This window comes from Musca vetustissima, unplaced genomic scaffold (assembly GCF_032173495.1).
Source record: "Musca vetustissima isolate MV318-11 ecotype Yass unplaced genomic scaffold, APGP_CSIRO_Mvet_v1 utg13449, whole genome shotgun sequence".
Classification (NCBI taxonomy): Eukaryota; Metazoa; Arthropoda; class Insecta; order Diptera; family Muscidae; genus Musca; species Musca vetustissima.
Window position 1 is genome coordinate 1 of NW_026885415.1, and position 15,306 is coordinate 15,306.

Here is a 15,306-nt window from a genome sequence, read left to right on the forward strand (position 1 = left end):
TACGTTTCTTTTGAGTTGATCAATAAATACTGGATATTATTGTGCATTTACTTTGCATATTGCTTCTATTACATTCATTGTCCTAAAATTACAACATTTTCGCATTATTTTTGGTTTTATCAATTGCTTTATAAATGCCTAAAATGTATTTGTCATTCTTTCATTGTCTGTGTGTGAATTACAAACAAAAATCCAAAATTTGTTCCAATGTAAACTCATATAACAAAAATTCGTTATGTGTTTCTATTTTTTCCATTCTGTATTTTGTATTTATTTTTAATTTGTATAAAAAAAATTGAAAATGATCCAAAAAAAAAATATTTATCACAGTCAGGAGCACAAAGTGCGGAACCAATTGTTGTAAGTAAATGTCCTTCACAAACAAAAATAAAAAAAAATGCAAAATCGAATACTAAAACCAGCAAAAATATTGAGTGGAACAACACTGGACACAAAATAAATATAAAAAAAAAAACAAAAATTGAAATTGTACAAAAACACACATTGTGAATAAAAAGAAGAGAAGAAATAATAAACATATTGAAAATTAAAAAAGGTAAAATCTAAATAATGAATCGAAGAGTTCAGTTCAACTGTTTTTTTATTGATCCAAAATGAATTTATTAATGAATTGGGAATGTATTTATTTAAATTTTAGACAAAAGATCATTAAATATCGATTATAGGACTTTTTTAGGATCAAAAAAATCAGCCTCGATTCTGAAAGCCTGTTCTTGCAGACTAAGGCTTTCAGAATCGAGGCTGATTTTTTATTTTAAAAAAGTCCTATAATCTATATTTAATGATCTTTTGTCTAAAATTTAAATAAATACATTCCCAATTCATTAATTCTTAAATAAAATTTTTCAATATGTTTATTAATCGATTTTATATATATATATATATATATTTCCCTTTGGGAAAATATTTATTACAAAAATCACTCTTCTTCTTTTTTGTAAAAAAAAACATACACTTAAAACATTTGTGTCGTACTTTGTCTGTGTAGTTGTAATAGTCGAATAATGTTTTTCTTTACATTTTTCTTATCTTCAAAATATCTACCGCTAATTTTTTTCTTACTGTACATTCATTACCTATATCTATAATCAATCGATTTCGAATAACTTTCACATCAAATTCTATTTTAGGGTGCTACTATTAAAACCGACGAAGAATCGGGTAAAATTATAATAGCTCGAATTATGCATGGTGGTGCGGCTGATCGCTCGGGACTTATACATGTCGGCGATGAGGTCATAGAGGTCAATGGTATTAATGTTGAGGGTAAAACACCGGGAGATGTGCTAAGTATACTGGTAAGTTGTTGTTACTATTTTTTTTTTAAATATTTCAATGTTAATAAAATTATTGTATTTTAGCAAAATTCGGAAGGCACCATTACATTTAAGTTGGTTCCCTCCGATGGCCGAGGCGCCCAACGTGAATCGAAAGTACGTGTCCGCGCACATTTCGATTATAATCCTGAAGTCGATCCCTACATACCGTGTAAAGAAGCTGGCTTAGCATTTCAGCGTGGTGATATTTTGCACATCGTATCACAGGTTTGTAAAAAAAATAATAACCGTTTATAATCGAAGAGAGTTTAGTCCTAAAGTATGTACAGGTAATCATATCTTGATAAGTTTCATCGATCCAATTATCTATCATAAAATGGTACAAATCCCATTATTGTGTAGGATGATGCTTTTCTGGTCAAAGGCGACGGATTGAACAGCTTGCCATATACTATTCCTTAGTATATGACCGACCCATGATAAGTGTCTTATCAACTCCTTGGAAAAACGTTTTAGTGCCGACATTGTTCAATGCTCCTTCTATGTCAATGCATAGCCCTATAGTGTGCATTTCCTTATCTAAGGTGCCCTCGATGTGGTATACTACCACGTGTAAAGCGGTATCCACTGAACTCCGCTTACATACCCATGCTGATCTTCATCATAGTGTCGACTGTCCATTCCATGCATTTGAGTAGAAATAAAGTTAGGCTTTTTAACCAGTAAAATGTTGTTTTTATGTAGCTTGCCCCGTCGGGCTTGGATGTAAAGAGTGTACGCAAACCTTAAGCACGTGTTAAAGAGTACGCCTCTTTTATATGCCATTCTACTATAGACTTTTATGACGTGCTTACTTGTAAATACTACTGTCCTTTTTTCAAATTTCCCCTGTCATCCATGGTTTTTCAAAGGAAGATTTTCTTCCTCAAACAGTAGAACTTTCTTCGAATGACTTTACTGTTGATTCCGCTATGTTGGCCGACTATATGATACCCTTCACCACTTTGGATACATACAGGAGATGGTAATGGATACAATATCCTGTAGATAGAAGATACATAGTATCTTTGGAAAACCATTGAAATGGAATCGGGCGACATAAATAATATATGATCTAAATAGACATTTCAACCAATAAAAAATATACGCATACCATTCTGAAATCTATGATAAATTGCAAACTGGTCCTTATTCAGTACGCTGTGCAAAATTTTGTCTCCATCAGATATATATATATATATATTGGGAGTTTTGTGCACCATTTACCTAATCTCGGACGAAGCTATATATATTGGTGCTATATCTAAATATGAACCGATTTTCTCCAGTTTCAATAATGTTCGTCCTTGAGCCAAATAAGTGACTTTTGCCAATCTTCATCCAAATTGAGAGCATCAACAGACGTACGGGCATGCATAAATCGACACAGAAAGTGATGATATGCATATTCTCAAAAGGAACCATGGGACTAAATCCAACCATGGGTGTCAAAATATTAAAACAATGTCTATGAGATAAACTTCCGAATTTGTTTATGTAAATGAAGTATGTGTATTGATTTTAACCTCCCAAGCTTAACGTTCTGAGCCATCAACACTTCCAAAACGGTTGCGCAAAAAACATGTGTATACCAGGAAGCAATTGTAGGTGTGTGGATTAATTATCCATCGCTACAACAAAAATCTGCTTTGAAAAGGACTGTTCCTAGAATGAAGACAAATGTCGAACATTGACAAATTTGAATTTAATTCGCATATGCAAGTTTCGCATCAGGACGGAATAAATACAAGTTATCAACGTACGACATTTGTAAAGCCACATAGCCCAATATGCCTGATGAGCCGCTTAACCAACGGCGAAACGCGTCGCATAATGGTGGGTACGTAGGTTCTTCTCCTGACTTTCCTCTTTATTGCAAAACTTAGATCATCAAGCTCGACTCGAAAGAGTATAAATAACCACTTAAAAAGAGAAGAAAAATAATTTACTAAAAATATTTCTTATTATTTTGTTGTTGTTTTTTGTAATTAAAGAAAAGTCCTTATTTTTGATGGCGGGCATGATAACTCCTCACTGGAACATCGGAATCCGAAAATTCCAACGGTGTTACAAATAGTACATGTCTGGCTCTCGTATGAACTAGGATTATTGAGTTCGCTCTAAAATTAACAAAATGGCGGAACTTCGAAAAAATATTTTTGGAAAATCGCCGATTTTTGACCAAAACCAAGTTAAAAAATAAGGAAGGTATTCACCGATTGGCTTTATCCTAGTTCATACGATAGCTATATACTCACAGAGAAACGTGTAAAAATCGATTGGGTTATTAGTTTTTGAGTTATCGTGCCCGCCACTCGCAAAAGAGAAAAACGCGTTTAAACTTTGAGAAGCCCTTTAGCCGTCACTTGATGCTGACACAATAAATCGGCTATATTTTCAAGAGTTCTTGAGATTTTCACTTAAAATTTTGTAGGCTCATTCTTGAATTAGCATAGAATCGAATTAAATCAAAAAAATTGTTGACCCCGAGAATGGGGGGTTCCCCTTAATATTAGTTTGGGGAAAAAGAAATCCTTTATTTTTATATGAACTATAGGACTTTATTTAACATGCTTCAGAGTTTCCAAATATGCACCGTATTGGTGTATGGTTTTTAAAGGTAACTTCATAATGCCATTCTCATAGAAGTCCTGCTCTCTATTTGCAAAAAAAAGCTGTAGTAGGAAGTGGAGGAATGAAATGTTTCTCCATTTCACATTGTTCTTTTTTTGAGAGCTTGGCGATATTCGTGCTCACTTTATCTACCATAATATAAGCATCTTCGATTCCCCGGCATTTTAAAACGGCTGTTAGACTTATCTTCATATTCAGACTCGGAAGTTTGAGTCCCTGCATGTGTCGGAAGATGATGCTGCTCTTCACCTGCTGTAATTAAACTCCATTTTTGCTCATTGGCTTTGTGTTTGTCTTGTTACCCTCGTCTACAGATATCAAAACACACACACCTTTAGGAGATCGCAGGATAACGATGGGGCGTGACTTGTCAGCAGATAAACGAAACACGTCGGTGATAATTTATTCAGGCTCTGCTCTGTAACTTTATTCTTCTTCGCACTTTCCACTTTTGTTTTAGGGAATTTTGGTCAACGGAACAAGGCCCTATCACATTACCTTCAAATTTAACCGATTAGGTCCTTTTATTTCCTTCACACAATTCTATGGTTATATTGGGGGATTTTAATGGGCGCTTAACCACTTTTTTAGCGGGGTTTGAGTTTAAATCGCTTCACGTTTTGGTGTAGCTCCCGAATTGGCTGTAATTTAGTACTTTTAGGCTTCATTTTATAGAAAATGTCCGTACCAAAAATTATTATTATTGATTCAAATTTCCGTGTTGCCCCCATATAATGGTAACCAGCAATATTCGGTTTTAACCGATTTTCGACACGTATTTCAACCGAATTGGTTGTAATTTGTTATTTTGGGTTCTTATTTCATAACACATCTCTATACTAAACATTATTAACATTGACCTAAGTTTCAGGGTAGTACCTATATAGCAGTACCCCGAAATATTCGACATTTTATGGATTTAGAACACGTTTTCAAATGAATTGGCTGCAATTAAGCATTTTGGGTTATCATACCAAAAATTGTTAAATGACCCAAGTTTCCGGGTAGCCCCCATATAACGATACTCCCAATATTCGGTATGTTGGGAATTTGTATTCTCATTGGTTGTCAAATTCCACTACCTAAAATTATCATTAATATTGATAATTTTAGGTAGTGGAATTTGACAGCCCCGTTTTTGTATATCCCCATACAACACTATTAATCATCTTGGGAGCCCACATTAATTTTACATATTTTGAATGCCAGGCTAATGTTGGAGGGTATTAAAAGTTCGACCGGGTCTAACTTAACATCGTTTTAACATGATTTTATATTCAATAGTTGTCAAATGCAAAAGCGGAACAATTGTTCAAACAAACCATTTTGGAGCAAATTAACAATGTTTTTATGTATCAAATCGGCTGATAGACACTTAAATCATGATTAAAGTTAGGGGGCAATAGTTAGGGGGTATTTATGGATTTCTTTAATAGGGTCTACTTAAAACCGTATATGTAAATGTGATTTTAGGATCTGAAAAGTTAATTTGTTATAAACATGTTCAGAACTTTATTTTTATAAAATACGTTTCCGAACTTCGCCCAAAACTGACTTTTTATATTTTTGATTACAGGATGATTCATACTGGTGGCAAGCTCGTCGCGAATCTGAGCGTACAGCTCGTGCCGGTCTAATTCCCAGTCGTGCCTTGCAAGAAAGACGTATTATACACGAACGGACGCAACGTGAAATTGGCGATGGTGAATCGAAAAGTGAGTAGTTATAGATAAATATTGTCTAAGGGCACTTCAGAACTCAAAACTTAAAATTTCAACAACTAAAGCTCTCAATGTAAATATTTGCCAAACATTTCATCTAAATGTGTAAATAGTTCTAATCATTAACATTTTTAATTGTCATCTCATTGTCATTAATCATTCTATTTTATTTTCAAATGCATGGTTTTACAAAAAAAAAATCCGCTTCCCAACCTAACTCTGAAACCTATTCTGATTCTTCCGCAAAAAAAACAAACCTTAAACTTCGCCCACTAAAACCAACAAATTCTGAAATTCCCTAAAAACTGCTCCTAACATCACTGCTCCACATACAAAAAAACATCATCATCACAATTCAGAGGGTTCATGTACCTCCATATGTTCCACACCGCCTGGTTCACCTAGATTACGTTCTAGCAGTAGTACCTCATCGTGTCGACAACCGAAAACTAAAAAAATCATGTACGATTTAACAGAGAACGACGACTTCGATCGGGAGCTGATTGCCACCTATGAAGAAGTAGCCAAACTATATCCACGTCCAGGCATTTATAGACCGGTGGTATTAATTGGGGCGCCCGGCGTCGGACGCAACGAGCTGAGGAGACGTTTAATCGCTCGTGATCCTGAGAAATATCGTAGTCCAGTACCATGTAAGTAAATAGAGGAATCACCATTCTTGAAAAATGTTTATTAACGTTTTTCTCTATTGCAGATACCACACGTCCCATGCGCACCGGTGAGGTGGCCGGTCGTGAATACATTTTCGTTAGCCGCGAAAAAATGGAAGCCGACATTGAGGCTGGCAAATTCATTGAACACGGTGAATACAAGGGCCATTTGTATGGCACCTCAGCGGAAAGTGTCAAATCAATAGTCAATGCCGGCTGTGTTTGTCTGCTGAGTCCCCATTATCAAGCGATTAAGGCCTTGCGAACAGTACAACTGAAACCCTTCCTTATACACATTAAACCACCGGAATTCGATGAACTGAAGAAGACTCGTACAGATTCGAGAGCCAAATCGACATTTGATGAATCGAATGCAAGAGGTTTTACGGTTAGTATTTAGTGTATCAATAATACTATTGTTTGAAGATTGTTTAGAATAATATTAAAAAGGTACAATAGAGGCTTCAAAGTGATCCTAGCAAATCCATGGCCTTGGAATTATATAGAAGCATTAGAATGTTCTTTAAGTTCTTTAAAGTGTCGACTCCTCATTAAATGCTTTTAAATATCCACGCGTCTTCTAAAGTCCTTTGAAATATCCTCGTCTCTTTTAAAGGACTTTAAAATATCCACGCCCCTTGTTTACTTACTTAGCTGGCTTGTGACAGAACGGTTGTCCCATAGCCGAGCTTAAAAAGATTTCCAAGCGCGTCGGTCTTTTGCGCATCTTATCCAATTTGAAAGACCATTTTCCGAGATGTTGTCTTCCACTTGATCTTCCATCGAATACGTGAACCATCAGTTAGCTCACTTTTTGTGCCTTTTGAACTGGGGCATCCTCATCCATTCTCACAACATGACTTAGCCATCGTAGTCGCTGCAGCTCTGACTATGCCGATGTCCGAGAATAGATGGTATAACTTATGGTTCATTCGACGGCGATATTCACAGTGGACGCAGATCGGCTCATAGATGTTTCGGAGAATTTTTCTCTACCCATTATTCAGATCCATACAACAGCACGGGTGGTATCAAGGTCATGTAGAGTGTGAGATAGGTCTGGCGAGTAGTAACCTTGTTCTTAAATTGCTTACATAGACCATAGTAGCATTTGTTGACCAACACTATCCTCCTCCGAATTTCAAAACTGATGTCATTAGTTTTATTTATGGCGGTACCGAGGTACATAAAATCGTTGACTACCTCGAAGCTGTTCTCAAGTTCTCAAGTTCCAAAGTTGGTCGGAGTCTACTAGACGTCTTGCGTGCTGAAACCATCAGCTTCGTGTTTTCGCCATTTACTGCTAGACCCATTTTAGCAGACTTCTTCTCAATTTATACAAAGGTGACTGTTACAGCTCGCAATGTTCGACCCATTGTGTTATGTCATCGGCGTAGGCCAGTAACATGTGTGTTCTGTACACCTTTACATCTTATATGACCTTTTCCAGCAGGATGTAAAAAAGTGTGTGTTCCTACTGTTTGCAGGGTTGCCATATACGTTCGTTTTTCACATCGAGTTTTTCGAAGTCGAGTTTCCGTGTTGTGTTAGATCGCACCTTTGCTGCAACATTAAGACGAGTGCGAACCTTGGCAGCTACAAGGTTGTGGTCCGAATTGATATTCGCTCCTCGGATCGATCGAACGTCTAATACACTGGATGAATGCCTTCCGTCTATCACAACATGGTCAATTTGATTTCTCGTTGCTTGATCAGGAGAATTACAGGTCGAGATGCTTGAATCTGGTGATGTTAACTACCAAGTTTTTTGCTGCGGCGAAGGCAATCAACCTCATGCCGTTGTCTAATGTTTCTTCATGAAAGCTGAATTTTCCGACGGTGGGACCAGATTTAAAATCTCTTAGCAGAATTTTAATGTCATGGCCAGAGCAGCGGTCATAAGCGACGGAAGACAAAGATGGTCTATCCATCTTTTTCTTCGTCAAAGCATTGGCGCAAATAAGGCTGATATAGAAGAACTTCGCTTTTATACGGATTATGGCAATTCGCTCATCATCTGGAGTGAATCTGGAGACTAGGTCGTTTGTTCTCCTGTTAACCATATATCCGCAGCCAAATTCATGTCTCATTTCATGGCAGGCGTAATCATCTGATTTAATTACGTCAGTCCCTTTCCATTGCCTGTAAGGCAATAATATCGGATTTGTACTTCTTGAGTACATCCGACAAAGCGAAAACTGCGCCTGTTCTGTTTAACTTGCGCACATTCCAAGTGCAGATTTGCAGATCGTGGTCCTTTATATGTTTGCGGGGGTCGTCAGCATTGGGGGTTTTTGTTTTGTGGGCGAGTGTGGGCAACTAGACCGACGCTTCAATCAATTTTTTTACCCCAGGTGACACCGCGAAGAGGTCTGTGTCCACAACTAAGATGATGTTAAAGCCAATCAGAGCCGTTCCTTGGTATCTATCTTCTCATTTAAAATAGCCACGCCTTTTTAAGTCCTTTGAAATATGCACCACTTTTTGTTACATATTCTTGAAACACCTGTTCCCATTTTTTTTTTTTTTTGCAAATCCAAAAGACATTATGCAGGACTTACGATATTGTGAAAAACACCTTTATAGAGCTTAGAATAACCTTAAGTTCTCTATATTCCAAATTATTTAAAACGTCCCCGTAGATATTTTTAATTATAAAGACTCCTAATGAATTTGCTTTAATTTTTTTAATTTTTCTCCATTCCAGGATGAAGAATTCAATGACATGATTAAATCATCGATTCGCATCGATTTCCTCTATGGCCACTTTTTCGATGAAGAAATTATCAATGCCGATTTGGTGACAGCATTCGAAAAGCTTGTAAATATCGTGCAAAGAGTTGAAACGGAACCGTTGTGGGCACCCTCATCCTGGGTGCAATAAGATCTGTAGAAATGGCATGGAACGAAAGGAGTCGGTGGGTGGAATGGGCTGTGGAGCAGGCAGCTATAAGAAAAAAACCAAAACACACACACATACACTCACAAAAAAAGACGTGACCGCTCAAAAGGTGCTGCAGACAGAAACCGGGAAACACACACACACTATGAAAGAAGAACAAAAGACAAACACTGCTACAAACCAAACAAAAAATGCCAAATTACAACAAACACACAAAATTATTTAAAAAAAATACATTAAGAATGTATTAAGCAAAAAATTAAAACAAATTCAATTCGAAGAATCCAGAATATAAAAATCCAACAACACCAAGAAAAAGAAGAAAACTATTTAGATTCATGTCTTTAGAGCAAAACAAAAAAAATATTTTTTCTTTATTTTTAAGATTATACAAATTTGAAAACATTTATTTCAAACAACAAAAACAACGTGTTTTTCAGCTGACTTTGTAAAATAGCTAAAATTTGCAGGAATAAAAAAGAGATATAAAATAAATTATCCTCATATTCCAGTTGGTACACTAATGTGGGAATTATTTTCGCTCGGGTCTTGGATATACGATTATTTATTTTTATACCCTCCACCATAGTATGGAGGGTATATTAGTTTTGTTTTTCCGTTTGTAACGCATCGAAATATTCATTTCCGACCCTATAAAGTATATATATTCTTGACCAGCGTAAAATTCTATGACGATTTATGCATGTCCGTCTGTTGTAATCACTCTAGCGTCTAAACGAATTGAGATAGATCGCCGAAATTTTGCATAGAGTCGTCTTTTGTCTGCAGGCAGGTCAAATTCGAAGATGGGATATATCGGTCCACGTTTAGGCATACCTCCCATATAAGGGTACCCCCCAATTTTCGGTATTTTGAGGTTCTTGATCTCGTTTTACAACCGAATTCGCTGAAATTTGGTACTTTGAGTTCTTATTGGGTAGCAAATGTCCCCACCAAAAATTATAAATATAGGTTAATTTTTTCGGATAGCCCCCATATAAGGGTACCCCCAATTTTCGGTATTTTGGGGATCTTGAGCGCATTTTTCAACCGAATTCGCTGAAATTTGGTACATTTGCTTCTTATTTAGTACCAAATATCTACGCAAAAAATTATAAACATAGGTCCACTTTTTCTGATAGCCCCCATATAAGGGTACCCCCAAATTTTCGGTATTTTGAAGTTCTTGAGTGCGTTTTTCCACCGAATTCTCGGAAATTTGTTAGTTTGAGTTCTTAATGGGTAGCAAATGTTCCCACCAAAAATTATAAATATAGGTTCAATTTTCCGGATATCCCACATATAAGGGTACCCCCAATTTTCGGTATTTTGGGGATCTTGAGCGCGTTCTTCATCCGAATACGCTGAAATTTGGTACATTTGGTTCTTATTTAGTACCAAATATCTACAAAAAAATTTAAACATAGGTCCACTTTTTTTGATAGCCCCCATATAAGGGTACACCCAATTTTCGGTATTTTGGGGATCTTGTGCGCGTTTTTCAACCGATTTCGCTGAAATTTGGTACATTGGGTTCTTATTTGGCGCCAAATATCTAAACTAGAAATTATAAACATCGGTCCACTTTTTCTGATAGCCCCCAATATAAGGGTACCCCCAATTTTCGGTATTTTGGGGTTCTTGAGCACGGTTTTCAACCGAATTCGCTGTAATTTGGTATTTTGTAGTCGTATATGGTAACAAATCTCCCTACCAAAAAATATTAATATTCACCTCCCTTTTAGAGGTAGTCCCCATATAACCCCCTTTTTATTTTAAAATAGTTAGCTGATTTTTTCCGTGTATTGGGGTTATCCCATATAGCTGTATTCCACCATAGTAGGGGGGATATTCGGTAGACGAAATTTTCATTTCATACCCCTCATAGTATGGAATTCTAAAACGATTTAGTCGATTTAGCCATATGTTGTAATAATTTTTCTCTCGGAGGATATCGACATAAAATCTAAAACGTGAGGTTTGAGAATGAACTGTATCGACCCACATTTAGGACCAGGTCCTATATAAAATATCCTACCTATTTAATATTTAGCGTGGTGGACGGTATTGGGATTCAAAACTAAAATATCAGCTTGGAACTTGAGCTACATCGGCCCTTAATTAGGTCTAACCCCCTTATATAATGAAAACACCAAGTAGTTGCTAATTCCTACACAATGTTGTCAATATTGGTCCCGCTTTAGTATGCCTCATATATAATATTGCCCTCTAAATTGGAATATTTTCAGCATTTTATACACATGTTTCACCGTACCATGCGTTAATAATATATGTCAACATGTTAGGGTTTTCAGATTTTAGGAAAACCCCCATTGAAATTGCTGAATTTTCTATTTGGTTTACAACAATCGATTGGACGAATTGTAGTTATACGTATGTTCCCTATGTTTTCATTTCAAAAATTTGTCAATATTTCTATGGTGGAGGGTATCCAAAGTTCGGCCCGGCCGAACTTAACGCTTTTTCACTTGTTGAAGATTATAATTTAAACTGTTTATATTTAAACAAAACTTTTATATGGATTAGGAAGACTTGAACATATTCAAATTAAAAATATAAAAAAATGTTTTGCATTTATAATTCTTAAAAATCCTCTATAGACTTCGGCATAGATTTTTAAATAGTGTGAATGAGATACACAATTACTGAACTTTGAATAGACTTCAAAATATTGATTTCAGTTCGATTATTTTCTGTAATAAAACTCAATGTATTACTTTGGACGAAATTGATTTTCTTGTATAAGGTTTACCTATGGGCTTTTTCACATTTGTTATCAACGTTTCTAATGCGTCTATCACCTTATCCATGATACCAATACATGTTAAGTAGTTCATTTTTTTGTAGGAATAAAAGTGTCATTTCGGTTGCAACACATCGAAATATTCCCCGGAGACCCCTTAATAGAGCTGTAAAGAAATCCATGGCAATATCGATAGTATCGATTCTTTTTTTTAAATTGAATATCGATTGATAGTTTTGGCTATCGATATTATCGGACAAAATAAGGTAGCCGAGCTGTTGGTGCAAATAAATGCAAAACATGTTGTTGTAATGTAGAACCAAAAAATTAAAAACAAAATTATAAATACGCCGTGATCCTTAAAAGTATTATCCAAAAACGAACAATATAATTTAGTTTAGAGCCCGTACGTTTTTCAGAAACGCGAAAAAATTTCAACAATCGTAAAGGAGGACACATTGCACCATGGACAGCTATATTGGTCTGTTCCCGTACTGCAAGAATCTCCTCGATTTTACTATATTTTTCGATATCATAAAGGCAAATTCGTTATCGTAGTAAAAACTAGTAGATTCTTCCTGTACGGGAACAGACCATTAAAACCACTCCAAAAAGTTCGTACAAGTACTATAAATCAAGAAATATCTACTAAAATACTTTTGCATATCTTTTTACAGCTCTACCCCTTAAAGAACATAAAATCTTCAAAATAAAATTCTATGTCGATTTATGTGTGCCCGTCTGTATATCTGTGTGTCTGTTGAAACCACGATAGAGATCGCAATACTTGGGATTGGAATTTTTTACACTTGGATTGATATTACTCCTGCCCATATAACGGTACCCCTCAATAATTTGGGGTTATGGAATTTTTGACAGTTTTTCAAATTTAAAATCTATGAAACCACGTCTTTCTCAACATTTACCGTTATAAAATTAATTTTCGAAGTGACCCAGAAAAATCAAAGGTATTTTCGTGGTCCAGAATTGGTACATTAGAACCCCTGAATATTTTTTTTATAGCACAGTGTTTTTAATATTGGCTCAGGTTTCGATGTAGTCCCCATAAAACAATACCCCCCAACATTCGGTATTTTAATGGTTTTGGGCACATGTTTCAAGCTAATTAATCTTCTACATCCTACATCCCAAAGATCGGTATTGTGGGGAGCTTGAGCACATGTTTCAACCAATTTGGGAACAATTTAATATTTTGGATTCTCATTCCAAAAATTATCAACATTGGTCCATGTTTCCGGTAACCCTGTTTTTTGATAGTTTTAGGCACGTTATTTAACTGAATTGGCTCTAATTTGATTTTACAGCTTCCCATAGGGTGTCAAATCCTCCTAATAAAAATTATCAATATTGGTTCACTTTTTAAGGAATCTCCCATATAAAGCTGCATTAACCAAATTATCTGTAATTTTATATTTTGGATAATCATTGAGTAAAAAAATTCCTTTCCAAAAATGATCAGCATTGGGGTATTTGGGCATGTTTTTCAACCGAATTCGTTTTTATTTGATTTATCAAATTCTTATGGGGTGTCAATTCTTCCTACGAAAAATTATCAATGTGAGTTTACGGTCTGATATAACTCCCATAGAACAGTACCATCCCATTTTCGGTATTTTGAAAGACAATAGTCGCATTTTCCAGACGAAGTGGCTGTAATTTGGTACAAAGGGTTCTGGAAAACTGACTTATATACAAACATTCTGCGATGTATATAAGGGTTGCAGTTTTGATATAACCCCAAGTAAATGTTGTGCTTCTTTTTCGGTAATAAAACATTTCTAACCGAATTTTCTCATTGTCCCAATCGACTTAGGGAGTTTTGAATGCACTCCACGAGGTGAAGGGTATAAAAAGTTACACCCGGCCGAAATTAGCGACATTTGTACTTGTTTATAACAATAAAAGATTAAAGTTATTATAATAATATACAGATTTCAATTAAAGCATCCAAAAAAGTTAGAGTTTTCTACGATTTTCGAATATAACGTTCGAAAATATTCAGAGTTTTTTTTCCGAATTTGGGATCGAACATTCGATAATTTTCGTATCAAACATTTGACAAATTTCCAAAATTCGAATCAAACACCCGATAATTTTCTGAATATCAGATCAAACGAACGATTTTTTTAACTTCTGAAAAAGTATCCGAGAATCTTCCTATTATCTGTCAATTTTGGAATTGTTCCCCTAGAGTTAGTCCTATATTGTACAGAAAATTTAAAATTTCCTTAAAATTTCAAATTTTTCGTTCGATTCTTTAGAATTAAAAATTATCAATTAAAATGTTAACTCTTTAGTACAGTCGAATTCGGTTAAGCGAAAACGACTAATTTCAGAATTTTTTTTTCTTAAGCAGAATTTTCAATTAAGAGAACTTCGGATAAGCGAAAGTCGTTGCGCTTAAACGAAATATTCAAAGAATATCTGAAAAATCGTGAAATTTATAAATCATATATAAAATAAATTGAATAAGAACTTATTTTTTCGTAGAAATTAGCTTGAATGGTTGGAAAATGTGCAATATAATTTTAGGGCTACACATAAAAGTTTTCATGAATTTCGTCGCCCTTACAAAAATTATATTTTTTCTTAAACGGTGCTCGTTTCATACATATTTGTGTTTTTTTTTTCAATAAAAAAGTCTTTCTCTTATACAGATTTTCAATTAAGCGGTGTTTCTTTTAAGCGAAGCAAAGTGTTTGAGAATTCATCCGAAATAGTAGTTTAAAATTTTTAGTTTCAATTAACCGATTTTTCGATAAACCGGCGTTCGCTTATCCGAATTCGACTGTACCTACAGATATGCCATCAATTCTCTTTAATTAATAATGAACATCAAAGTTTGTTAACAAGATTCTGGAAATCTTAGAGATTGGTCTAGATCCTCTGACAAAGCCGCACTTATTTCACTCGCGGAAGCGTCTGATGTAAGTCGAAATATTTCTAAAAATCTGGATGCATAAGGATGCCAAAATATTGATATGTTGGACATGCTCGTTTTCATTGTCTGAAATATTATAATGCTTATATCTATTTCCATCTTTATAAACCGCCTTTTAGTATACGACACGTAGTTGGGCTATGGTACGGTGAATTTTTAGGTTTGATAATGACATTTTTATACCATCAGCCTTATGGCTAATTAAGGTATAAACGCCTTGATACGACCAAAATGTGTCTCATCAAAATATTGGTTTTAGACCCCATGTTTAATTGGACAATTTAGATCGAAGATGAAGGATATCGGCCCACTCCT

At 35.2% G+C, this 15,306-nt stretch overlaps 1 protein-coding gene across 1 annotated transcript; it reads left to right on the forward strand.

Moving 5' to 3' along the window:
* Positions 1-1,151: 1,151 nt before the first annotated feature.
* LOC133332694 (MAGUK p55 subfamily member 7-like) lies at positions 1,152-9,252 on the forward strand (the record flags this gene model as incomplete). Its single annotated transcript, XM_061541074.1, has 6 exons — positions 1,152-1,319; positions 1,383-1,565; positions 5,548-5,686; positions 6,052-6,345; positions 6,408-6,751; positions 9,071-9,252. Coding segments are annotated over 6 exons (1,305 nt in total), but the record flags the coding sequence as incomplete, so codon positions are not given.
* Positions 9,253-15,306: the final 6,054 nt, after the last annotated feature.